This window comes from Erythrolamprus reginae, chromosome 1 (genome assembly GCF_031021105.1).
Source record: "Erythrolamprus reginae isolate rEryReg1 chromosome 1, rEryReg1.hap1, whole genome shotgun sequence".
Taxonomy (NCBI): domain Eukaryota; kingdom Metazoa; phylum Chordata; class Lepidosauria; order Squamata; family Dipsadidae; genus Erythrolamprus; species Erythrolamprus reginae.
Genome location: NC_091950.1, coordinates 21,804,416 through 21,827,669, shown reverse-complemented (window position 1 = coordinate 21,827,669; position 23,254 = coordinate 21,804,416). Strand labels below are relative to the sequence as shown.

Below are 23,254 nucleotides of genomic sequence, written 5' to 3'. Positions count from 1 at the left end.
CGCCTTTTTAGGAGGCTTTTCCAGCTGAAGAAGCTTCTTGGATGAGAAGTGAAATGTCTTCGAAGAAAATCCAGAAAGTCCAGTTGCCTCTTTAAAAAAGCACCTTTGTTACAACCAGGACCTGGATGACTTAAGAATCTTCATAGAACGAGATTAGTGTTGTTATCACAGGTCCTCAGTTTTTGCACAATACACTAAATCCTAATGCAACCCCTCTCACTGGCTCCCAAAGTAACACTAGGTTATATTATTAGTAATTGCACCTGCACAATATAGTTCCTTTATCAACTCTTTTTTTTATATCTGACAAACCAAAAGGGGCTGGGGCAGGGAAAGATGGCTTTTTCTGTAAAAGTCACCAATTAGGCTCTTTGCTGACCTAAACAAACCTGCCACGACTCAGAAGTCCTTAAACTTGGCAACTTTTAAGACTTGTGGACTTCAACTCCCAGAATTCTCCAGCCAGCGTAGCTTTGGAGACCGTAGCTGGCTGGAGAATTCTGGGAGTTGAAGTCCACAAGTCTTAAAGTTGCCAGGTTTGGGGACACCTGTGCCACGTCTACAGGAAGTGACAGCTAAGAAGGACTGGGCTGAAACCCTGGGATGGTAGACCACAAGGAATCTCTGAAGCTGCAAACTCGAGCCAGGATTCACCAACTTTTTTGGACCTCGGGAACCACGCTAAATTCCTAATTTTAAATCCCACGGACCACTAATGATTTTTTTAAAAAAAGATAAAACAACTTTTAGCGCAATACAGTATAACAAATGCAAATAATTATTCTGCGGACCACCAAAATTTTCTCGTGGACTAGTTTCAAGTTTTATTGGATTTATATGCCGCCCCTCTCCGAAAACTCGGGGCGGCTAACAACAACCACCGGTTGGTGACCACTGAATTAGATGAAAACCAAATCTCCAAAAAGCAGCCAAGGAAAACCTATTTTGCATTCAAACACTACCCAAGGAACTTGGCTTTGAAAGGGGGGTTCCTTTATTTTTTAGCGCACTTTTTAAAACCACACGACCTCAGCCAGCATACACACAAACGTGTGTGTGTGTGTGCGTGCTGCATTGGCATCCTTCAGTCTTGAAAGACCATGGTATCAGGCTCAATTATATACAGTATATAGTTGATTTTCTGTCAAAATAGATCTATACTAGACTCCCTTTTCACTTTCCAGCAAAAATATGTAACCATATATATACACCGCTTGCTTGAAAAAATAAACGGAACACTTAAAACAACACAATATAACTCCAAGTAAATCAAACTTCTGTGAAATCAAACAACACTTAGGAAGCAACACTGATTGACAATTTCACAGGCTGTTGTGCATTCAACTTTTGTACAGAACAAAGTATTCAATGATAATATTCATTCAGATCTAGGATGTGCTATTTGAGTGTGCCCTTTATTTTTTTTGAGCTGTGTATGTGTGTGTATATGGCATCCTTCAGTCTTGAAATACCATGGTATCATGCTCAACAATATAGATAGTTGATTTTCTGTTGAAATAGGTCAGAATAGATCTATAATAGTCTCCCTTTTCATTATCAGCAAAAATATGTTACACATAATGTGTGTGTGTGTGTATATATAGTATGTGTCCATGTGTGTAACATTTTTGCTGATAATGAAAAAAGGGAGACTACTATAGATCTATTTGTGTAGATCTATGTGTGTATATATGTATGTGTGTATATATATATATACACATACATATATACACACATATATAATACACACACAGTCACATATACCGGTATATATAATGTGTGTGTGTAACAAAGTCGAGTTAGGGAGAAAGCATCCCTCCCACCTCCAATCCTATTTATCTCCCCCCCCCACGCCTATGTGTATATATATATATGTGTGTGTGTATATATAACAAAAAAGGAGGAAAGCTTCCCTCCCACCTCCAATCGGTCCCATTTCTCCCTCTCCTCCCCCCCAGCCAGGAATTGGGAGGCGTGGCCGCGCTTTTCACCCCGAGCCTTTACCAGCGCGTGGGAGGGGGCGGGGCTACCCCGGGATTGGGGGAGTGAAGGGGGGAGGGAGGAAAGGAGGCTTTCCCCGCGCATGCGCCTCTCCCCTTTCCCCCTCTCTTCCCCTACCCAGCCTTTTCATTGTTGGGCTGGAGGTGACGTCCTCTCTCCTGGGTGGGACAGAGGCGCGGCCAGGCGCCATCGGGCTGGTGGAGGGGGGCGGGAGCGAGCGAGCGAGCGCTGCCGGCAGCCTCCGCTCGGGCTCCCCGCCCCGTCCGTCCAACCTCCCTCCCTCCCTTCCTTCCTTCCCTCCCTCCCTCCCTCCCCGGGCCGGGCTGCTGTGGATGAAGGCGGCGGCAGGGCCAGCAAACAAAGGCGGCGGCGGAGGCAGGAGGGGGGCGGGATCCTCCTAGGCGAGCGGAGCGGCGGCGGCGGCTGCCCGAAAGAAGCCGGAGGCAGGGAGCCCGTCCCAGGCTGGGGGGGCAGCAGGAGGCGGCGGCGGCAGAGGAGGCGGAGGGGGAGCTGCAGGCAGCCATGCCCAGCGCCATCTACCAGCTGGATGGAGAAGCCTCCCGCTGCTGCCCCCCGCCCGGCTTGGCCGGGCTGCTGACCCCCCAGATCGCCCAGCACCACCAACAACCGGCTGGTTCCAGCGGCGGCGGCGGCTTCGCTTTAGCTCCTGAGCAGCCGCCGCCGCCTTCCCCGCCTCTCCTGCAAGAAGCAGCCGAGGCGGCACCACCCCGAGACCCCGCGGCGGAGCTTTCCTTGGCCTTGGAGCAGCTTTCCATCTTGGGGCTGGAAGAAGAAGAGGAGGAGGAGGGAGAGGATGGTGGAGGAGGAAGGCGACCCGTGGACGACCTGATGATGGAGGCGGGCGATGACCCGGGAGGGCTGGACCCCTTCGGCTACCACGGGCTGCCCCCGTTGTCCACAGCGCCTCCCGCAGGCGGGGGCCTGGTTCTCCTCGAAGCCGAGGGCAGCCCGCCGGCCTCCGCCTCCGTCTCCCCCGTGGAAATCCTGGGGGGCTTCCCGCCTCCTCCGCCTCACCTGGGAGCCCCGCCGCCTCCGCCACAGCATCCCTTGCTGGCCGGCCAGCTGGGCATCATCGGCAGCCGCAAGAAAAGTGTCAACATGACGGAATGCGTCTCGGTGCCCAGCTCGGAACATGTGGCAGAAATCGTGGGGCGTCAAGGTAAAAAAATGAAAAATAAAAACCCACCCGTGAAGAGTTGGTGGGTTGTGCCCGCCATAAAGTTAGCCCACCGGTAGCAAAGGGCGGGTCCGCCATCCTTCGTGTCTTCTCCCTCACCTGCCTCTAAATCTCCTCACACACCCCCTTCCCCAATTACTCAGCAATCTCCGACTTGGCTTTTTATTTTTAAAAAATAAAATCTTGGGAGGGTTGTAATTTTTTATGTGGGGTTGTCCCTGTCTCTTTATTCTTTATTCAGGGATTAAATGAGCTTTCTTTCACACACACACACACACACACACACACACACACACACACACACACACACACATGTATGAAAGAAAGCTCATTTCATCCCCGAATAAACTTAAAAGAGAGAGGGACAACCCCACATAAATCTATAAATATATATATATAGCCAATTTTTATATATTATATATACATATATATTTATATATATATATATAAAATATATAAAAATTGGCTATACTGTATATATATATATAAAGCGGCACCCATAGTACCCATCCCAGATTTGGAAGAAATAAAAACAAACCGCCGTAGTCATTTTCTGTTTTTTTTTTAAACAAAACTTTGGAAGGGTAGAGGAGCCCACTTGAGGCAACCCGTGTAGGTGTGTGCCCACCCCAGTGTTTATAAGTGGTTTTATGTAAGCGGTGGAAGAAATGCTGCATTTTAAGCTTTCTAAAATGTGAAAAAAAAATTGGCAGGCTTCGTCTCTCTCTCTCTCTCTCTCTGTGCCCCAGCGATACCAACTTTTCCAGCTTTTCGGTGGCTAAATCCAGCCGCATTTGGCTTTGCATTTCTCCTTCCTTTAATTCAAACTTTTACTGAAATCCAGAGAAGCCGAGGAACGCCTCATTTCTGGGCCTGTTCCATTTGGCTTTGGGGAGATTTTTTTAAAAAAGCTTCTTTGTTCTTTTCGTGCGGATAGAAATGTGGAGAGGAAGGAAGGAAACTGAAAAACTTTCTCGACATTCACAGTTGGAAAAAAAAAAATCCCCGAAATAACAATATTCCATGTCCACCTACTTTCCCTTTGTTTTGAGAGAACCGAGGAAGCATCTTTGTGAATTGTATTGAAAAAGAGGTAATCCTTGTTTTGAAAAGACCAAGGTTGCTACACACATCGAGGAGATCCGTTTCAGCACGGGTTCCGATGCTTGTTGTTCTTTTTGGGTGAAAAGGCTGTGAGAAGTTGGCAAACTCAACCCACCTTCTGGAATCCATGAAAAATGGGTGGCATCCCTGTGCCCCGTTTTTCAGGTCCCGCTTCTTTTGCGACCCGTGTCGTTCCTTTTGTGAATTGCTCGCTCAGCAGAATTCCAATTATTCACCTTTTTTTTCCTTTCCGTACATTTTAACATTTTTGATTTGTAAAACCCATTTTTTGTTTCTCAGCAGCAAAGAGAATGAGCAAGTTTCAGTGGGGAAAGAGGAACGCCTGGTGGGCCGAATCTCAAATTGATACCCCCCCTGTCTTCCTTGGCTGGTTTTTTTTTTACCTTTAAAGCTACCATAATAAATGCCAAAATATATTGTACCTTCTTCCACCCCCCCAAAGCTGGGATGTTGCAAGACATCCTCCAAGCAATTAAATAAAAATTTATCCGCCTCTTGCTAGCATACATCCAACTTAGCCAACCTAAATTGTTGTGTAACATTTTTGTATTTTTAAAGTTCGTAATTTTGGGGTCTGCATCGGTCTTTTCCCCCTTGTCAATGGGGCACATATCTGCCCTATTGTTCGCTTTGTTAGCTGAGACCATGCTGTGTTGAGCGCGGTGACATCACGCTCCTTGTATCCTATTGGATAATTCTGGAAGTACCCCCCCTTCCCCTCCCGCCCCTATTTGGCCACGCCCAATTTATATTAGGCCATGCAGCTCGCTTTCCAACTTTTTTTTTCAGCTTAGCAGAAGTCAGGGTTCAATTCCTCGAGAAGGCAACCTGAGGTTTTTAAATGTCCAATCAGGTAAATCTTCTCACTATCTCTAACGTAGAGTGTGATTGGTTAGTGGTGGATAAAAACGGTGTTTACTCAGAGAGAGCTTTTTAAAAGAAAACCTGGTCCAGTCTTCCACCACTTGTAAATAATAGCGATGCTGACCAAATAGATTTCGATTAAAGCGGTACTATTGCCTTAAAAGAGAGGTCTTCAAACTTGGCAACTTTAAGACTTGTGGGCTTCCAGAATTCTCAGGAATTCCGGGAGCTAAAGTCCACGAGGCTTAAAGTTGTCAAGTTTGGGGACCCCTGCCTTAATTTTTTTTAAAAAAAAATAGTAGAAGTTTTTATGCAACTCCATGAAAAATATGTTTCCTGATGCAACGGGCAACTCTTTTTAAAAAGTTATCGCCACATACATGCAACAACAAATTTGATAGAAGAAATTTATCCGATAATAGTAATAATATGTATTTATTTATTTATTAGATTTGTATGCCGCCCCTATCCGTAGACTCGGGGCGGCTCACAACAGCAATAGAACAGTTCATAACAAGTCTAATAATTTTAAAACATTTAAAAAACCCCATTATTAATCAGACATACATACAAACATACCATACATAAATTGTATAGGCCCAAGGTAGATATCTCAATTCCCCCATGCCTGGCGGCAAAGGTGGGTTTTAAGGAGTTTACGGAAGGCAAGGAGGGTGGGGGCAGTTCTAATCTCCGGGGGTAGCTGGTTCCAGAGTGTCGGGGCTGCCACAGAGAAGGCTCTTCCCCTGGGACCCGCCAAATGACATTGTTTAGTCAACGGGACCCGGAGAAGGCTAACTCTGGAACCTAATCGGTCGCTGGGATTCATGCGGCATAATTTATTGGATTTGTATGCCGCCCCTCTCCGGAGATAAAGTTTAACCATGCAGTGAAAAATGCACAGTTTAAACAAACAATACAGTTTTTGGATTTCCTTGAATATTTTGTTAGGTAAAAAGATTTCTTAGGTAGCCTTGAGCTTTGTGTAGAATAGCACAATCTTTTGTCTTTGAAAATGCACAAAGATCCGCTATTCAGCTTCAAGTTTCTAGCTCTCTTCATGGAACAGGGTTTCCATCTGTTTCCCTTTGTGACCTGAAATTCAAATTTCACTTCAGTTATGAACCCAGATTGCCCCCAAGTTTGTTCGGCCATTGTGCTTTGTTGTTAAAGAGGAGGCAATTAGGAAAGAAAAAAAAGGCCGATGCCCCCTAAAATTTCACCTGCGGGATAGGTATGGGGCCAAAAATTTCTTTTAGAGTCGTTTTCATCTCTTTGCTTTTTTATTTTTAAAGATGACATCTTGCATTTTCCCCTCCTTTGGAAGGGCCTAAACATCTCATGAAGTCCAGAAAAGACCACTGTTGGAAAGAATAAAGCATCTTCTATATAATGGTCTTTTTTTTTTTTACTGCTGTCAGCTAAGGCTGTTTAAAGGACCTTCCAAAATTGAATCTGAACCCATTGCAATCAGGCAAAATACTGTAATAGGAGTATGTGTGTGTGCTTTTTCCCACATTGAAGGGTTTATCTCTAGAGCAGTGTTTCCCAACCTTGGCAACTTGAAGATAATTGGACTTCAACTCCCAGAATTCCCCAGCCAGCATTTGCTGGCTGGGGAATTCTGGGAGTTGAAGTCCAAATATCTTCAAGTTGCTAAGGTTGGGAAACACTGCTCTAGAGACTTGACTTTTCCCTTCCCCTCAAATCTTAAAAATGGAAGGCTAGCAGGCTGCAGAGCAAAACACCAGACATGATGGTTTAGGGGTCGTGATTTCTGACAGTCTCAAAATGGGTGAACAGTGCAGTCAGGCGGTAGGGAAAGCAAGTAGGATGCTTGGCTGCATAGCTAGAGGTATAACAAGCAGGAAGAGGGAGATTATGATCCCGCTATATAGAATGCTGGTGAGACCACATTTGGAATACTGTGTTCAGTTCTGGAGACCTCACCTACAAAAAGATATTGACAAAATTGAACGGGTCCAAAGACGGGCTACAAGAATGGTGGAAGGTCTTAAGCATAAAACGTATCAGGAAAGACTTAATGAACTCAATCTGTATAGTCTGGAGGACAGAAGGAAAAGGGGGGACACGATCGAAACATTTAAATATGTTAAAGGGTTAAATAAGGTCCAGGAGGGAAGTGTTTTTAATAGGAAAGTGAACACAAGAACAAGGGGACACAATCTGAGGTTAGTTGGGGGAAAGATCAAAAGCAACATGAGAAAATATTACTTTACTGAAAGAGTAGTAGATCCTTGGAACAAACTTCCATCAGACGTGGTAGATAAATCCACAGTAACTGAATTTAAACATGCCTGGGATAAACATATATCCATCCTAAGATAAAATATAGAAAATAGTATAAGGGCAGACTAGATGGACCATGAGGTCTTTTTCTGCCGTCAGACTTCTATGTTTCTATGATTTTCAACCAACATTGGGGGCCCTCATGAAGAACAGAAGCATTATTAAAAATAAAATGATGTGGATAATTGCAGCCCCATCTTTAGTGGGTTCTTTGTACCTGACCAAAAATAAGACAAATGGCAGAAAGCAGGGGCGGATTGTACTTTCGGTGCTACTGGTGTGCTTCCGACCCCCAGCGTGGGTGCGTGCGTCAAAGCGGGATTTTCTTCCCGCACATGCGTAGGAAGCCCAATCTTATGTGAGGTTTATTATTATTATTATTATTATTATTATTATTATTATTATTATTATTATTATTATGTCAGTACAACTCAGCAAACGAGATCACTATGCTGGATTTCGTATTTCATCACCAGTCGGGCGCTTCCCAAGCACCTAGGACTGCATGATGTAGCGGCGAATTATGTTTGCCGATCCGAGTAAAGCGGCCTTTTGCAATTGACAGATGGAGATTTTGTCAATTCCGATGGTTTTCAAATGTCCGCTGAGATCCTTTGGTACAGCACCCAGCGTGCCAAGTACCACTGGGACCACTTTCACTGGCTTATGCCAGAGTCGTTGCAGCTCGATTTCGACTCTGGCATAAGCCCGTGAAAGTGGTCCCAGTGGTATTATTATTATTATTATTATTATTATTATTATTATTATTATTATTATTATTTATTAGATTTGTATCCCGCCCTTCTCCGAAGACTCGGGGCGGCTCGCAGAATACAAAAAACAGCACGACAACAAATCTAATAATTAAAATTACTACTAAAATTCCCATATATATTAAAATTGATCAACCAACTCATTCACAACCACATCCACACATTACATTTCATAGACAAGGGAAGGGGGCTTGAGCTAATTGCCCCATGCCTGGCGACATAAATGAGTCTTGAGACTCTTGCAAGAAGTGAGGAGGGTGGGCACAGTGCGAATCTCCAGAGGGAGCTGATTCCAGAGGGCCGGTGCCGCCACAGAGAAGGCTCTTCCCCTGGGCCCCATCAGACGACATTGTCTGACTGATGGGACCCGGAGAAGGCCAACCCAATGGGACATAACCGGTCGGTGGGATTCATGCAGCAGAAGGAGATCCCATAAGTAATCTAGTCCACATGAGCGTGAGATTTCGGCAGTTTTCGCCCATTTTTTGCTTCCGCGCAGGCCGAAAATTTCCAAAATCTTGCATTCACACACACGTCCTCACACAAAATTTGGCTTCCTACGCATGTGCAGCAAGAAAATTTCACTCCAGCGCGCATGTGCTCCGGTCAGCTGAAGCTGCATGCCGAGGCCCATTTTCCCTACCAGAACTCCGCCCCCACCATCCCACCAGGAGCCCAATGCTAGTAGACAGCTAAGTCTCTGTACAGGACAGGAGTGTTAAACTCGATTTCATTGAAGGCCGCATCAGATTTGTGTTTAACCTCGAGGACCAGGGTGGGTGTGGCCAGGGTGGGCGTGGCCAGCTTGACGTCACTCATGTCGGGGGCGCCTGTGGTGGCCCAAGTGCTCCGCCAGCGAAAACAGGCTCCAGAGTTCCATTTCCAGTTGCGACCGCCTGCTGCCCTCTGCCAGCAAAAACGGAGCTCGAGGTGAGCTCCATTCTCGCTGGCAGAGGGCAGCAGGAGGCCATCACAGCCAAAAACCCACTTCAGATCGTGCAGAATGCAGCTGCGAGAGCAATCATGGGCTTTCCCAAATATTCCCATGTTACTCCAACACTCCCCAGTCTGCATTGGTTGCTGATCAGTTTCCGGTCACAATTCAAAGTGTTGGTCATCACCTATAAAGCCCTTCATGGCACCGGACCAGAATATCTCCAGGACCGCCTTCTGCCGCACGAATCCCAGCGACCGGTTAGGTCCCACAGAGTTGGTCTCCTCCGGGTCCCGTCAACTAAACAATGTCGTTTGGCGGGACCCAGGGGAAGAGTCTTCTCTGTGGCGGCTCCGACCCTCTGGAATCAGCTCCCTCCGGAGATTAGAACTGCCCCCACCCTCCTTGCCTTTCGTAAACTCCTTAAAACCCACCTCTGTCGTCAAGTGTGGGGAAACTGAAACATCTCCCCCTGCCTATGTAGTTTTTGTGCATGATATGACTGTATGTATTTTTATATATTGGGGTTCCTTGTTTTTTAGACTTTTTAAATGTATTATTGTTATTTTAGATTCTAACTATTAGATTTGTCATTATATATTATTTTTATCACTGTTGTAAGCCGCCCTGAGTCTACGGAGAGGGGCAGCATACAAATCTAATAAATAATAATAATAATAATAATTTTTAAAAAACGGAGCCTGAGAGGGCAGCACGTGGCCCTCCCGAGCTCCATTTTTGCTGGCAGCGGCACCACACGCTGGTCCTTTGCTGTTTCTCAGGCACCCCCACAAGACAGTTCTAAAGCACCCCGTAGGCCGGATCCGGACCCCAGGCCTTGAGTTTGAAGGTATCTGCGAAATCCTCCTCAGAATGCTTGAGCACCTCAGTCTGGGGGAAAAAAAGGAAACCGTACAATTAGATTGATTTATATATATATAAATCTTTTCAATTATCAGCAAAAATATGTTACAAACACACACACACACATATATTATTTTTATTTTTATTTTCATATTTATTTATTTATTTAGCTGCCCATTCACACGCTATGGCCACTCAATGCGCCGTATGCAAAAAGGGTTTGCAACTATGCTTCTCATAATTTGTGTTCTTTTTAAAAAACATATATATATTTTCCTCTGTTCACTCCTGCAACCTGGCTAAGAGCAAATTTCCTTTCTCATAAGATTGTCCTCAGGATCATCTATTAAATAGTGATAGGGAGGGCAGCAATTTCCTGGCCCGATTCAATATGGAATATATGGATTCGATCATAATTTTCCTCTGTCCAGTTTTCTCTTCAGTCTCCTGAAAAATTTAATGTTGCACACAATTTTTTTCTAGCATATCTTTTGTTTGTTTGTGTGTGTGGGGGGGATGTGGACAAAGGAAACATCAACTTGGATTCATCCCAATAAAATATTAGGCCATTGATTCAGAAAAAAAAAATCAAATACGATCTAAGTGTTGCCCACAAAATCATATGCTGCAACGTCCTGCCTGTCAATGACTACTTCAGCTTCAACCGCAACAACACAAAAGCACGCAACAAATTCAAACTTAATATTAATCGCTCCAAGCTTGACTGTAACAAATATAACTTGAGTAACCGAGTTGTCGAAGCATGGAACTCATTACCGGACTCAGTAGTGTCAACCCCTAACCCCCAACATTTCTCCCTTAGACTATCCACGATTGACCTCTCCAGGTTCCTAAGAGGTCAGTAAGGGGCGTACATAAGTGCACTAGCCTGCCTTTTGTCCCCTGTCCAATTGTCTCTCCTTATCTCATATATCATACATTTTATCTTCCTTTCATATATCTTCTCTCTATATATATATCTTTTCTTTATATATAATATATATCTATCTTGTCTTTATATATAATACTTCATGTCTATTCTCTTCAATATGTATTGTGTATTGGAGAAAATAAATAAAATAAAAATAAAAATAGAAACTAGGTATATGATTAGTAAATAGATCAAACAAACCCATTATAATAATGGAATAATGTCCTGGTTCATTGAGGGGGGGCAATTGGAATCTTGTTTAAACCAAGTTAAAGGCCTTTTAGGCTTCCTCCGTGTGAGCAGGAATTCACTTTTGAAAAGTAAGAATTATATGTCGGGGGCGGGGGGACATGGGGCTACCTTTGAAGAGTGTTCAGAAACTTCAGATCGTGCAGAATGCAGCTGCGAGAGCAATCATGGGCTTCCCTAAATATGCCCATGTTACACCAACACTCCGCAGTCTGCATTGGTTGCCGATCAGTTTCCGGTCACAATTCAAGGTGTTGGTTATGACCTATAAAGCCCTTCATGGCATCGGACCAGAATATCTCCAGGACCGCCTTCTGCTGCATGAATCCCAGCGACCGGTTAGGTCCCACAGAGTTGGCCCTCTCTGGGTCCCGTCAACAAAACAATGTTGTCTGGCAGGGCCCAGGGGAAGAACCTTCTCTGTGGCGGCCCCGACCCTCTGGAATCTACTTTCCCCAGAGATTAGGATTGCCCCCACCCTCCTTGCTTTTCGCAAACTCCTTAAAAACCACTTCTGCCATCAGGCATGGGGAAATTGATTCCCCTGGGCCGTTTCTGTTTTATGTATGATTTGTCTAAGATGTATGACTGTTTTTTATATTAAGGGGTTTAAAATTGTTTTTAACTATTGGATTTGTACTGTTTTCTTGTTGTGAGCCGCTCCAAGTCTTCGGAGAGGGGCGGCATACAAATCTACTAAATAATAATAATCATAATAATCATAATAATCATAATAATCATAATAATCATAATAATCATAATAATCATAATAATCATAATAATCATAATAATCATAATAATCATAATCAGATAATGATAATGATAATGATAATGATAATAAAATCCTTGTAAGCTGCCTGGAGTCATTGAGAGAAATTTAGCGGCATATAAGTAGTCCTCGATTTACAGCCATTCGTGATCGTTCAAACTTACGTCTGTACTGAAAAATGTGACTTGCGACCGTTTTTCACACTTACGACCATTACAGCATCCCCATGGCCACACTCTTTCAGGCGTCTGACAACTGGCCTGTATTTGCATTGTCCTGGGTCACATGATCACCATTTATTACCTTCCTAGCTGGTTTCCGATAAGTGAAGTCGATGGAGGGGAAGCCAGATTCACTTATCGACAGAATGATTCACCTAAAAACTTCAGGGATTCTCTTAATAGGCATAAAAGGTCATAAAATGACCACAAAATTCAATTGCTTAGCGATGGACATTTGAAACATCAAATCGTCCAAAATGCAGCCGTGTGAATGGTTATGGGCCTTCCAAGGCATACCCATATTTCACCATCACTCCACGGACTGCATTGGCTGCCAATTAGTTTACGGACACAATTCAAAGTGTTGGTCATGACCTACAAAGCCCTACATGGCATCGGCCCAGATTACCTCCGTGACCACTTTCTGCTGCACGAATCCCAGTGTCTGGTCAGGTCCCACAGAGTTGGCTTCCTCAGGGTCCCATCAAGCAGTCAATGTCGATTGGCGGGACCTTGGGGAAGAGTCTTCTCTGTGGTGGTCCCAGCCCTCTGGAATCAGCTCCCCCCCCGGAGATTCACATAGCCCCCACCCTCCTTGCCTTCCGAAAAAGTTTAAAGACTTATCTATGCCGCCAGGCCTGGGGTCATTAGATCTTCCCCCCTGACCAACGAGTGTTTTAGTGTGTTTCACAGAATGAATGGTAATGAATGTTTTTAATTATATTAGAACTTCCAGGTTTTTAAATTACATTAATTGTATCCAGATGTATTGTTATGGGTTTTTTTATATGTTGTGAGCCATCCCGAGTCCTCGGAGAGGGGCGGCATACAAATCCAACTAATAAATAAATAATAAATAAATTTCCGGCTCCATTGTGCCTATAAAATGTTGAGGACTATGTGAATGCCATTAGTGGGCTGCTGCATAGACGGTTCCAGTTAGAAAAATGGAGATGCACATGCATCTCTATGTCCCCAACACGTTCACGTGTGCGCCCGCATGAAATTTAGCTTCTGCACATGTGCGGGAATCGAAATCTTGCGCAAGGACGCTCGTGTGGGTGAGATTTCACCATTTTGGGGGCTTTTTTTACTTCTGCGCATGCGCAAAAACAAAGGAATTGCCAAAAATCGGCAAAATCACATCTTTCAGCTGTGGCGAGGGGGGCGTTTGCCCAGGTTCACCTGATGCACCAGTTGCGGCCCTATTTGGACCGGGAGTCACTGCTCACAGTTACTCATGCCCTCATCACCTCGAGGTTCAACTACTGTAATACTCTACATGGGGCTACCTTTGAAAGGTGTTCGGAAACTTCAGACTGTGCAGAATGCAGCTGCGAGAGCAATTATGGGCTTCTCGAAATATGCCCATGTCACACCAACACTCCGCAGTCTGCATTGGTTGCCGATCAGTTTCCGGTCACAATTCAAAGTGTTGGTTATGACCTATAAAGCCCTTCATGGCATCGGACCAGAATATCTCCGAGACCGCCTTCTGCCGCACGAATCCCAGCGACCGGTTCGGTCCCACAGAGTTGGCCTTCTCCGGATCCCGTCGACTAAACAATGTCGTTTGGCGGGACCCAGAGGAAGAGCCTTCTCTGTGGCGGCCCCGACCCTCTGGAACCAACTCCCCCCCAGAGATCAGAATTGCCCCCACTCTCCTTGCCTTTCGTAAGCTCCTTAAAACCCACCTTTGTCGTCAGGCATGGGGGAACTGAGATATTCCCTTCCCCCTAGGCCTATACAATTTAGGCATGGTATGCTTGTGTGTATGTTTGGTTTTTTAAATAAGGGTTTTTAAAATTATTTTAAATACAGTATTAGATTTTTACATGTTGTTTCATTATTGTTGTTAGCCGCCCCGAGTCTACGGAGAGAGGCGGCATACAAATCTAATAAACAAACAAACAAACAAACAAACAAATAAATAAATAAATCTGCGCATGCATAGGAAGCCAAATCTAATGCCCGCGCCCACCAGACACGCCTGCGCCCAGCACCGGAAGTACACCGGGAGCGCCGGCAACAGGCAGCCCTTGTTTATTTATTACATTTTCTTAAATAAAGCTTGGCGCTCCTTTGACCCACTATGGCCCAGCGGTTCCCAAACCTGGGTAGTATGAAGAGGAGGCCAGGCCAATTCTCCTCGGTGACTGTGGCTAGTCCCTGTGTTGTCTGATGATCTTTGTTTTCTACAGAAGACTCTTCGCTCCGCAGGATGGGAAAACGTTCCAGTTTGATTTGTGATGGGCGGAGCATAAGGATAAAGAGGCTTTTGGTCACATTAGCCATTGCAAAAGGGTTTCTTTTCTTTTTTTCTTTCCCCCACCAATCTGAACGGCCGAAAAGTGCTCTCTGTGCATCTTCCTAAGGCTTTTGTGTCAGCAGTGCTCTTTAGGATAAATTAACATTGGGAGGCTCAGCATTTTACGTGGGAGGGGGGGTGTTTTGTGTTATTATTTATGAGCAATAAATACTCATTGTATTGACAGTTACGTGGAACCTCTGTGTATGGGAGAAATACAGGTAGCGGGCGCAATTGAGAGCAGAATTTCTGTTGCTAAGCTGATAAGTTGATAAAATTGAATGGGTCCAAAGACGGGCTACAAAAATGGTGGAAGGTCTTAATGATGATGATGATGATGATGATGATGATGATGATGATGATAATAATAATAATAATAATAATAATAATAATAATATATTAGATTTGTATGCCGCCCCTCTCTGGAGACTTGGAGCGGCTGACAACACTTAAGCACAAAACTTATCAGGAAAGACTCAATGAATTCAATCTGTATAGTCTGGAGCCGTGTTTCCCAACCTTGGCAACTTGAAGATATTTGGACTTCAATTCCCAGAATTCCCCAGCCAGCAAATGCTGGCTGGGGAATTCTGGGAGTTGAAGTCCAAATATCTTCAAGTTGCCAAGGTTGGGAAACACTGGTCTGGAGGACAGAAGGGAAAGTGGGGACATGATCGAAACACTGAAATATGTTAAAGGGTTAAATAAGGTTCAGGAGGGAAGTGTTTTTAATAGGAAAGTGAACACAAGAACAAGGGGGCACAATCTGAGGTTAGTTAGGGGAAAGATTATTTTACAGAAAGAGTAGGAGATGCTTGGAACAAATTTCCAGCAGGTGTGGTTGGTAAATCCACAGTAACTGAATTTAACCATGCCTGGGATAAACTTACAGTGGTTCATCTACTTAAGAACTTTTCTAGATAAGAACCGGATGTTCAAGATTTTTTTGCTTCTATTTAAGAACCATTTTCTACTTAAGAACCCAAGCCCAGAAAAAATTTCCCAGGAAATTTGAGAGCAGCACGAAGCCCCAGCCAGTTTCCTGCCATTCCCCCTTCAATCCTGGCCATCTGGGCTGCCAGAGGAGCCTTTTGGTGACGCTTAAGGAGGCTTTGGCAGCCCAGAGCGAACGAAGCATTTTCTTTTCTCTGGCTGCTTGGAGAGGGAATAAACCTCTGCCAGCGCCCAGAGAAAAGAAACGCTCCCTTCGCTCTGGGCAGCCGAGGAGTCACACAGTGAAGGAAAGGCGCCGGCTACAAAGCGAGCGAGCGAGATGAGAGGGAAGCCCTTCAGCATGGAGGAAGGGGAAGCAAGTAGCAGCAGCAGCAGGCAATGTATGGGAGGCACGTGCTCCTCCTCGCTGCCTCAGTCTCTCTTTTTTAAAAAAAAAACCTTAAATTTTGGATTTTTTTTATTCCTCTCACCTCACCTTCTTCCTTCGGCAATGACTGTCCTCCTCTTCTTCCTCCTCCCACCCAAATTCCGAGCTTTTATTTCTTTCCTAATGGGTTTGCCTGCATTGTTTTCTTTTACATTGATTCCTATGGGAAAAATTGCTTCTACTTAAGAACGTTTCTACTTAAGAACCTGGTCACGGAACAAATTAAGTTCTTAAGTAGAGGTACCACTGTATATCCATCCAGAGATAAAAGACGGGAAATAGTATAAGGGCAGACTAGATGGACCATGAGGTCTTTTTCTGCCGTCTTCTGTGTTTGGATGTTTACTTCGTGCACATACTCAGAAGCAAAATCACGCGAAAGAGATTTTGGCAGGGTTTTTTGTTTCTGTGCACGCACGGAAACAAAAATATTGCCAAAATCTCATGTAGGCGTCACCTCGTGAGATTTCAGCGCATTTTGCTTCATGCACAGAAGGAAAAGCACACTGAGATGCGCGCACATACACATGTGCCTGCAAGAGAACCAAAGCTACGTGAACAATGCATCAGTACGGCGGTAATGTCAATCCGTCCCTGCTCATAAAATATACAGTGGTACCTCTACTTACGAACTTCATTCATTCTGTGACCAGGTTCTTAAGTAGAAAGGTTTGTAAGAAGAAGCCATTTTTTCCATAAGAATCAATGTAAAAGCAAATAATGTGTGCAATTGGGGAAACCACAGGGAGGGTGGAGGCCCTGTTTCCTCCCAGGAGATTTCTAGAGAGGCCCCATGGAGGCTTCTTCCCACCTTTCCTGGCCCTATTTCCTCCCAGGAGATTCCTAGAGAGGCCCCACGGAGGCTTCTTCCCACCTTTCCCGGCCCTGTTTCCTCCCAGGAGATTCCTAGAGAGGCCCCACGGAGGCTTCTTCCCACCTTTCCCGGCCCTGTTTCCTCCCAGGAGATTCCTAGAGAGGCCCCACGGAGGCGTCTCCCTGCCTTTTCTGGTTACAGTTTCGGAGGCTCGGGGTTTGTAAATGGAAAACGGTTCTTGAGAAGAGGCAAAAAAACCCTTGAACACCCGGTTCCTATCTAGAAAAGTTTGTAAGTAGAGGTGTTCTTAGGTAGAGGAACCACTGTATATAACTTCACCCAATCATTCATACACACCCACACATATATAGCTTTATTATTTTTTACAATCTGAAGGCAGTGACCATACCTAAAACTTCTTCCCCTTCCTATTTTTCTAACTGCAAGAACCCTGTGATAATATTTGGGCTTGAACACCCGGTTCTTATCTAGAAAAGTTTGTAAGTAGAGGCGTTCTTAGGTAGTGGTACCACTGTATGCCAGTTGCCAAGCATTCGGATTTTGATCATGGGAACACGGGGATGTTGCAACAGTCATTAAGTGTGAAAAACGGTTGTAAGTCGAGGACCACCTGTGGCTACAGATGGGAGTGCTTTGGGGCAGGGGAGGCCTTCAGGATTTGGAGGCGATTCTGGGAGTTGGGATGCATTGCATCCGAAAGAGCCAGGTTGGAATAGTTATAGAAATTCTACTTGTTGTTATGGAAAGCTGTTTTTTCCGACAGCGCAATTTCTTATGCAGCGATACATTTCTAACCAAGACTAGGATTTATAAATAGAGTTCTGCACTAGCTGACATGTCCCTTTTGTTCTTCTCATCTTCGATATTTCTGTCTTTCAGGATGCAAGATCAAAGCCCTGAGAGCGAAAACTAACACTTATATCAAAACACCGGTGAGAGGAGAGGAACCAATTTTTATTGTGACAGGGCGGAAAGAAGATGTGGAGATGGCCAAGAGAGAGATCCTTTCGGCAGCCGAGCACTTCTCCGTGATCCGGGCCACTCGCAACAAAGTCAACGGCATGGCCGGCTCGGTATTGGCCCCTCCGAACCTCCCCGGGCAGACCACCATCCAAGTACGGGTTCCTTACCGTGTGGTTGGGCTAGTGGTAGGCCCAAAGGGCGCCACCATCAAGCGCATCCAGCAACAGACCCACACTTACATCGTGACCCCCAGTCGGGACAAAGAACCGGTGTTCGAAGTGACGGGCATGCCGGAGAATGTGGACCGGGCGCGTGAGGAGATCGAGGCTCACATCACCATGAGGACGGGCTCCTTCATCGACATCAACGTCAACAACGACTTTCATTCCAACGGCACCGACGTTTGCCTCGACTTGATGGGCTGCAATCCGTCCAGCCTGTGGTCAAAAGCGCCTCACCCGACCCAGCGGACTGGGCCCAGTTTACGCAATGATAGCCTCGGTTCCTCGGGCAGCGCTACCTCGGCCACCGAGCCTTATTTCGCAGGCCACGTGGCCGAAAGCCCCCCCGCGGGGTCATTTGTTTCCAACAACAACAACAACAGTTACACTTTCAGCGAACCGCCACCCGCCGGACTGGGCTCCGATGACAGCGATTTCGGGTTCGACTTCTTGGCCTTGGACCTCACCACGCCGACCACCATCTGGTCCCCCTTCGAAGCTCCCAGCAACCCCCTCCAGGTCTTCAGCAGTTCTTCCACCTCCCCAGCGAACGGCGGCGTTCAGAGACGCAACAGCGCGCTCAGCACCACTGCCACCCCTCGTCATTCCCCCACCCTTCCAGACCCCGGCGTGGCTATGGAGCATCCTTTGGCCCGGCGCATCCAGAGCGACCCGGTCAGTGCCCTCTCCTGGCTGCCCTCCCAGGGCTCCATATCCTCCTTCTCCAACAGCACCGGCTACTCGTCCTCTTCCCCGTTACCAAGTAGCATCTCCGCCACTTCCGGCTCGCCTACCGATTCGAACAGTTCGGAGCGGGCACGGAAGAATTCCCGCGAGTGCATGGTGTGCTTTGAGAGCGAAGTGATTGCGGCCCTGGTGCCCTGCGGCCATAACCTCTTCTGCATGGAGTGTGCCATGCGCATCTGTGGCCGGGTGGAGCCCCAGTGCCCTGCCTGCCACGCACCAGCCACGCAAGCCATCCACATTTTCTCATAGCCACCGAGCGGGTGGGACTCGCCATGCATTTACTGCCTCCCCTCCACAACACACACACTCTCTTCCTTTCCCTCCAAAACAAACCCACAAGAACAAAACAAAAAAGAACATGGCTTTTTTCAAGCGTCTTAATTGTTTATATCAACCTTTTTTTGGGGAATAATAATCGGAACCTGTGGAAGAACCATGGAGGGGCGGGAAGGGAAATGGAATATGTCTTTTGGGGTCTTGCCTGGCGAAAGGAGATACGTCGAGGTTAGAGAGAGGGAAAATTAATATTGGTGGTGGGTGGGGGGAGACCATGGGAGTCTTCACCAATTTCGGGCAGCTGTCAGATGTGTCAATGTCAACTCCCAGAATTCCCTGTCCTGGGCATTTGTTGAGAATTCTGGGACTTGAATATATGACACACCTGAGGGCTGAATTGTATTTTGTGCTTGGCAAGAGCCAGCTTTCAGAGCTGGGCAAAAGTAAAATAAAATAAAAATCTGTTCAAATATTGTTTACAGAATAGCTTTAACTCTCAACCCGGCAAGCACAGGCTGGGTTGGGTTAAATGTTTGCTGTTCCTAATGCCCTTTTGCCCCAAACAGTATTTCTTTTTGCAAAGATAAATCAAGCAGAAGTCCATATTGTGCACTTTTAAGATTTCTTTTTTCTTTCTTTTCCTTCCTTCCTTTACTATCTACCCTCCCTCCCTCCCTCCCTCTCTCTTATTATTCTTTTACCTTTTTTGTATGCAGTTCTAAGAGAAAGCAAGCGTGAACATAATTTTTTCATTGTTGGCAAGACAAGTGTTACCTGCATTTGGCTGGTTCCCCCCAAATTATATAACTTGATATTAACTCTCAAGGGGGAAACCAATAAGCTAGAGGGGTGAAGCTGGGCAGGCTCCCTTAGGGAGAGCAAAGAAGGAAAAAAATAAATATCAGCATAATACGCACACGCAAAAAAGTCTCTTTTTTATGTTGGACTTTTTAAAGTTTATTTTTTACCTCTGTGTATATGTAGGGAATTTCTAGGAAAATAGTTACTTTATTGAATAAATTTTAAGAACTAAAATATATTTTATTTTTTAAGAAAAGGGGCTTGGCATTGGGTGGGGGGCAAAGACCAGACCTTTAACCATCCAATGGCTAAAGTTCTGAAATATATACATATAAATATATATATAAATATATATATATATTTGTTGATCTGACTTGATAGTTATGAAAATTGTATCCAGAGTTTTATTTTTTTTTTAAACTTCAAAGCCTTCTTAATAATAATAATGATAATGCTGATGATGATGATGACAATAATAATAATAATAATAAAAGACTTTTTACTATCTGACAAATATGTCTCGGTAATCTAGTAATGTCACTCTTGGGAATTACAATTCACATGTTCCGTTTGTCTTTAGAGCTTGTTTAGAATTCAGCAAGGTAGGTTGTGACAAGAGGGAGGGCCTGGGCCAAAGTTTAGCCAATGAGCTTCTGAGGCTGAAAAGGGACTTAATCCTGGTTTCCCCACCCCTAGTCCATCTCCTTCCTCACTACGCCTTATTGGTTCATGGGCTGAGAAGGCGGGACTGGTTATCCCTGCTCTTAGTCCAATGATGGTGAACCATTTTTTGCTCGGATGCCAAAAGGATGTGCGTGCGCATGCCCATAATGCAATATCCTCCCCGCCTGCATGTGTGCACAACCCCCAAGTGCTGCCTCCCTACGCATACGCACAGGCCTCACTGAAGCCTCTGGACTTCAGGTTGGCCTGTTGGGCCGTTTTTAGCCATCCACAGGGTCTGGAGGCTTTCCTGAAGCAACGGGAAGGGGAAAAACAGACCTACCCGGAAGTTCATTTCCAAACATCCAGTTGGCCCGTTGAGTCTGTTTTTCGTCAACTGCAGGCTCCTGAAGCCTGGGAGGGCAAAAATGGCCCCCCGCACCCTCAAGAGGCTGATAGTTAGCTGCCCAGCACGGACATGGGTGTTGGAGCTGACGTAGGGCAAAGCCTCGCATGCCCTCATGTGGCTCCACACCTCAAGAAGGATATAATGGAACTGGAAAAGAGGGCGACAAGAATGATCAAGGAAATGGAGCACCTCCCTTATGAAACCAGGTTGCAACGCCTTGATTTCTTCAGCCTTGAAAGACGACGTTTGAGGGGTAACTTGATAAAAGTGTATAAAATCATGCATGGGATAGAAAAGGTGGATAGAGAAAATATTTTCTCTATCACACAATGCTAGGACAAGGTGACACTCTCTGAAGCTCATAGGTAAGAAAGTGAGGACAAATCAAGGGAAATATTTCTTCACCCAGAGGGTCGTTGGTTTATGAAATTCACTTCCAGAAGAAGTCATGACATCTGTCAGCCTGGATAGCTTCAAGGCAGGATTAGACAGATTCATGGATGCCAAGTGTATCGGTGGTTATTGAAACGGATGTCCAAGTGCCGCCTCTATGTTGGCTGAGGCAGGCAGGATTCCCTTGAGTACCATTTGTTGGGGGGTCAAGGGAAAGGGAGGGTTTTGCCTTCTCTTTCTGCTCAAGATCCCCATGGACAATTGGCGGGCCACTGTGTGACACAGAATGCTGGACTCGATGGGCTTTGGCCTGATTCAGAATAGCTCTTCTTATGTTCTTATGTGCCATCTGTGGCATGCTGCCATAGGTTTGCCGTATCAGGAAAGACTTAATAAACTCAATCTGTATAGTCTGGAGGACAGAAGGAAAAGGGGGGACATGATCGAAACATTTAAATTTGTTAAAGGGTTAAATAAGGTTCAGGAGGGAAGTGTTTTTAATAGGAAAGTGAACACAAGAACAAGGGGACACAATCTGAAGTTAGTTGGGGGAAAGATCAAAAGCAACGTGAGAAAATATTATTTTACTGAAAGAGTAGTAGATCCTTGGAACAAACTTCCAGCAGATGTGGTTGGTAAATCCACAGTAACTGAATTTAAACATGCCTGGGATAAACATATATCCATTGTAAGATAAAATACAGGAAATAGTATAAGGGCAGACTAGATGGACCATGAGGTCTTTTTCTGCCGTCAGTCTTCTATGTTTCTATGATCTTAGTCCATCACCTTAATTACCAAACTTATCCTGGCTTTTAGGCAGAGAGAGTCTGTCCCCATGTCCTCCAGAGAGCCCCTATGGTTGAGGCGGAAACTGAATCTGCGTCTTCCCAGATTCAGTCAAACACTAAAACCATTTAAAAAATATTACATTGATTTTTCTGGCAGCTCCAATTGTATTCTGTTGTTTTATAGAATTCTTCCCGTTCTCAACGTGTGGGTCGGGACCCCTTTGGGGATCGAACAACCGTTTCACAGGGGTCACCTAAGACCATGGGGAAAGACAAATTTCTCATGGTGTTAGGAACTATAGCTTCTATCCTGGCGCCTTGGAATATATTTTTACAATCCGACCAATCAGGCGTTTACAGTGGGAGCGTCCCTCTGACCTTCCTGCCAATCAGCTTCTAGCTCTGTTGGGAGAATTGGCGCTAGACTTATGGTTGGGGGTCACCACAACATGAACTGAATTAAGGGATCGCGGCATTAGAAAGGTTGAGAATTACTGCCGTAAGTACATTACAGACAGTCCTCAATTTTAAGACGGGACCATCAAGACTGATTTCCCTAAAATTGCAACAGCTATTCTCCTCCCTCCCCCCTCCCCCACATCACACTGGATTTTGGACCCTTGGCAACCATTCTGCATTCATAGATGTTTGCAGCATCCCACACTTCTAGTATTGCAGTTTATGGCATGTTTGCTAAAAACCAGTGTTTACTTTCAGATTTCCGCAGAAACCGGCCCATAGCAAACAAGGGGTGCTTAATGAATGTTTCCTTAACACCCACTGCAAAAAGTTCAAAGTAAGGTCAGTCAGGCGATGGCCCACTTTATGACCATAATAATCTATGATCATCATCGCCAGGCCGAATTGCGGTCGTAAGTGGAGGACAATTTGTATTTAGCAATAGCACTTAGACTTATACACCACTGTGTTCAGTTCTCGAGACCTCACCTACAAAAAGATATTGACAAAATTGAACGGATCCAAAGACGCGCTACAAGAATGGTGGAAGGTCTTAAGCATAAAACGTATCAGGAAAGACTTCATGAACTCAATCTGTATAGTCTGGAGGACAGAAGGAAAAGGGGGGACACGATCGAAACATTTAAATATGTCAAAGGGTTAAATAAGGTCCAGGAGGGAAGTGTTTTTAATAGGAAAGTGAACACAAGAACAAGGGGACACAATCTGAAGTTAGTTGGGGGAAAGATCAAAAGCAATGTGAGAAAA

At 45.2% G+C, this 23,254-nt stretch overlaps 1 protein-coding gene across 1 annotated transcript; it reads left to right on the top strand.

The window, feature by feature from the left end:
- The first annotated feature begins 2,186 nt into the window (after positions 1–2,186).
- Positions 2,187–19,897, top strand: MEX3D (mex-3 RNA binding family member D). Its single transcript, XM_070732599.1, has 2 exons — positions 2,187–3,181; positions 17,643–19,897. Exons 1-2 carry the CDS (start codon positions 2,524–2,526, stop codon positions 18,941–18,943), a joined length of 1,959 nt encoding a protein of 652 aa, XP_070588700.1. The 5' UTR covers positions 2,187–2,523; the 3' UTR covers positions 18,944–19,897.
- The last annotated feature ends 3,357 nt before the right edge of the window (positions 19,898–23,254 follow it).

What these genes read in the sequence shown, in the direction of transcription:
- MEX3D (XM_070732599.1), top strand. Translation starts at nt 2,524, where the DNA reads ATGCCCAGCGCCATCTACCAGCTGGATGGAGAAGCCTCCCGCTGCTGC. An exon ending in AGAAATCGTGGGGCGTCAAG is followed by an intron (nt 3,182 to 17,642) that starts GTAAAAAAATGA and finishes TCTGTCTTTCAG; the next exon opens with GATGCAAGATCAAAGCCCTG.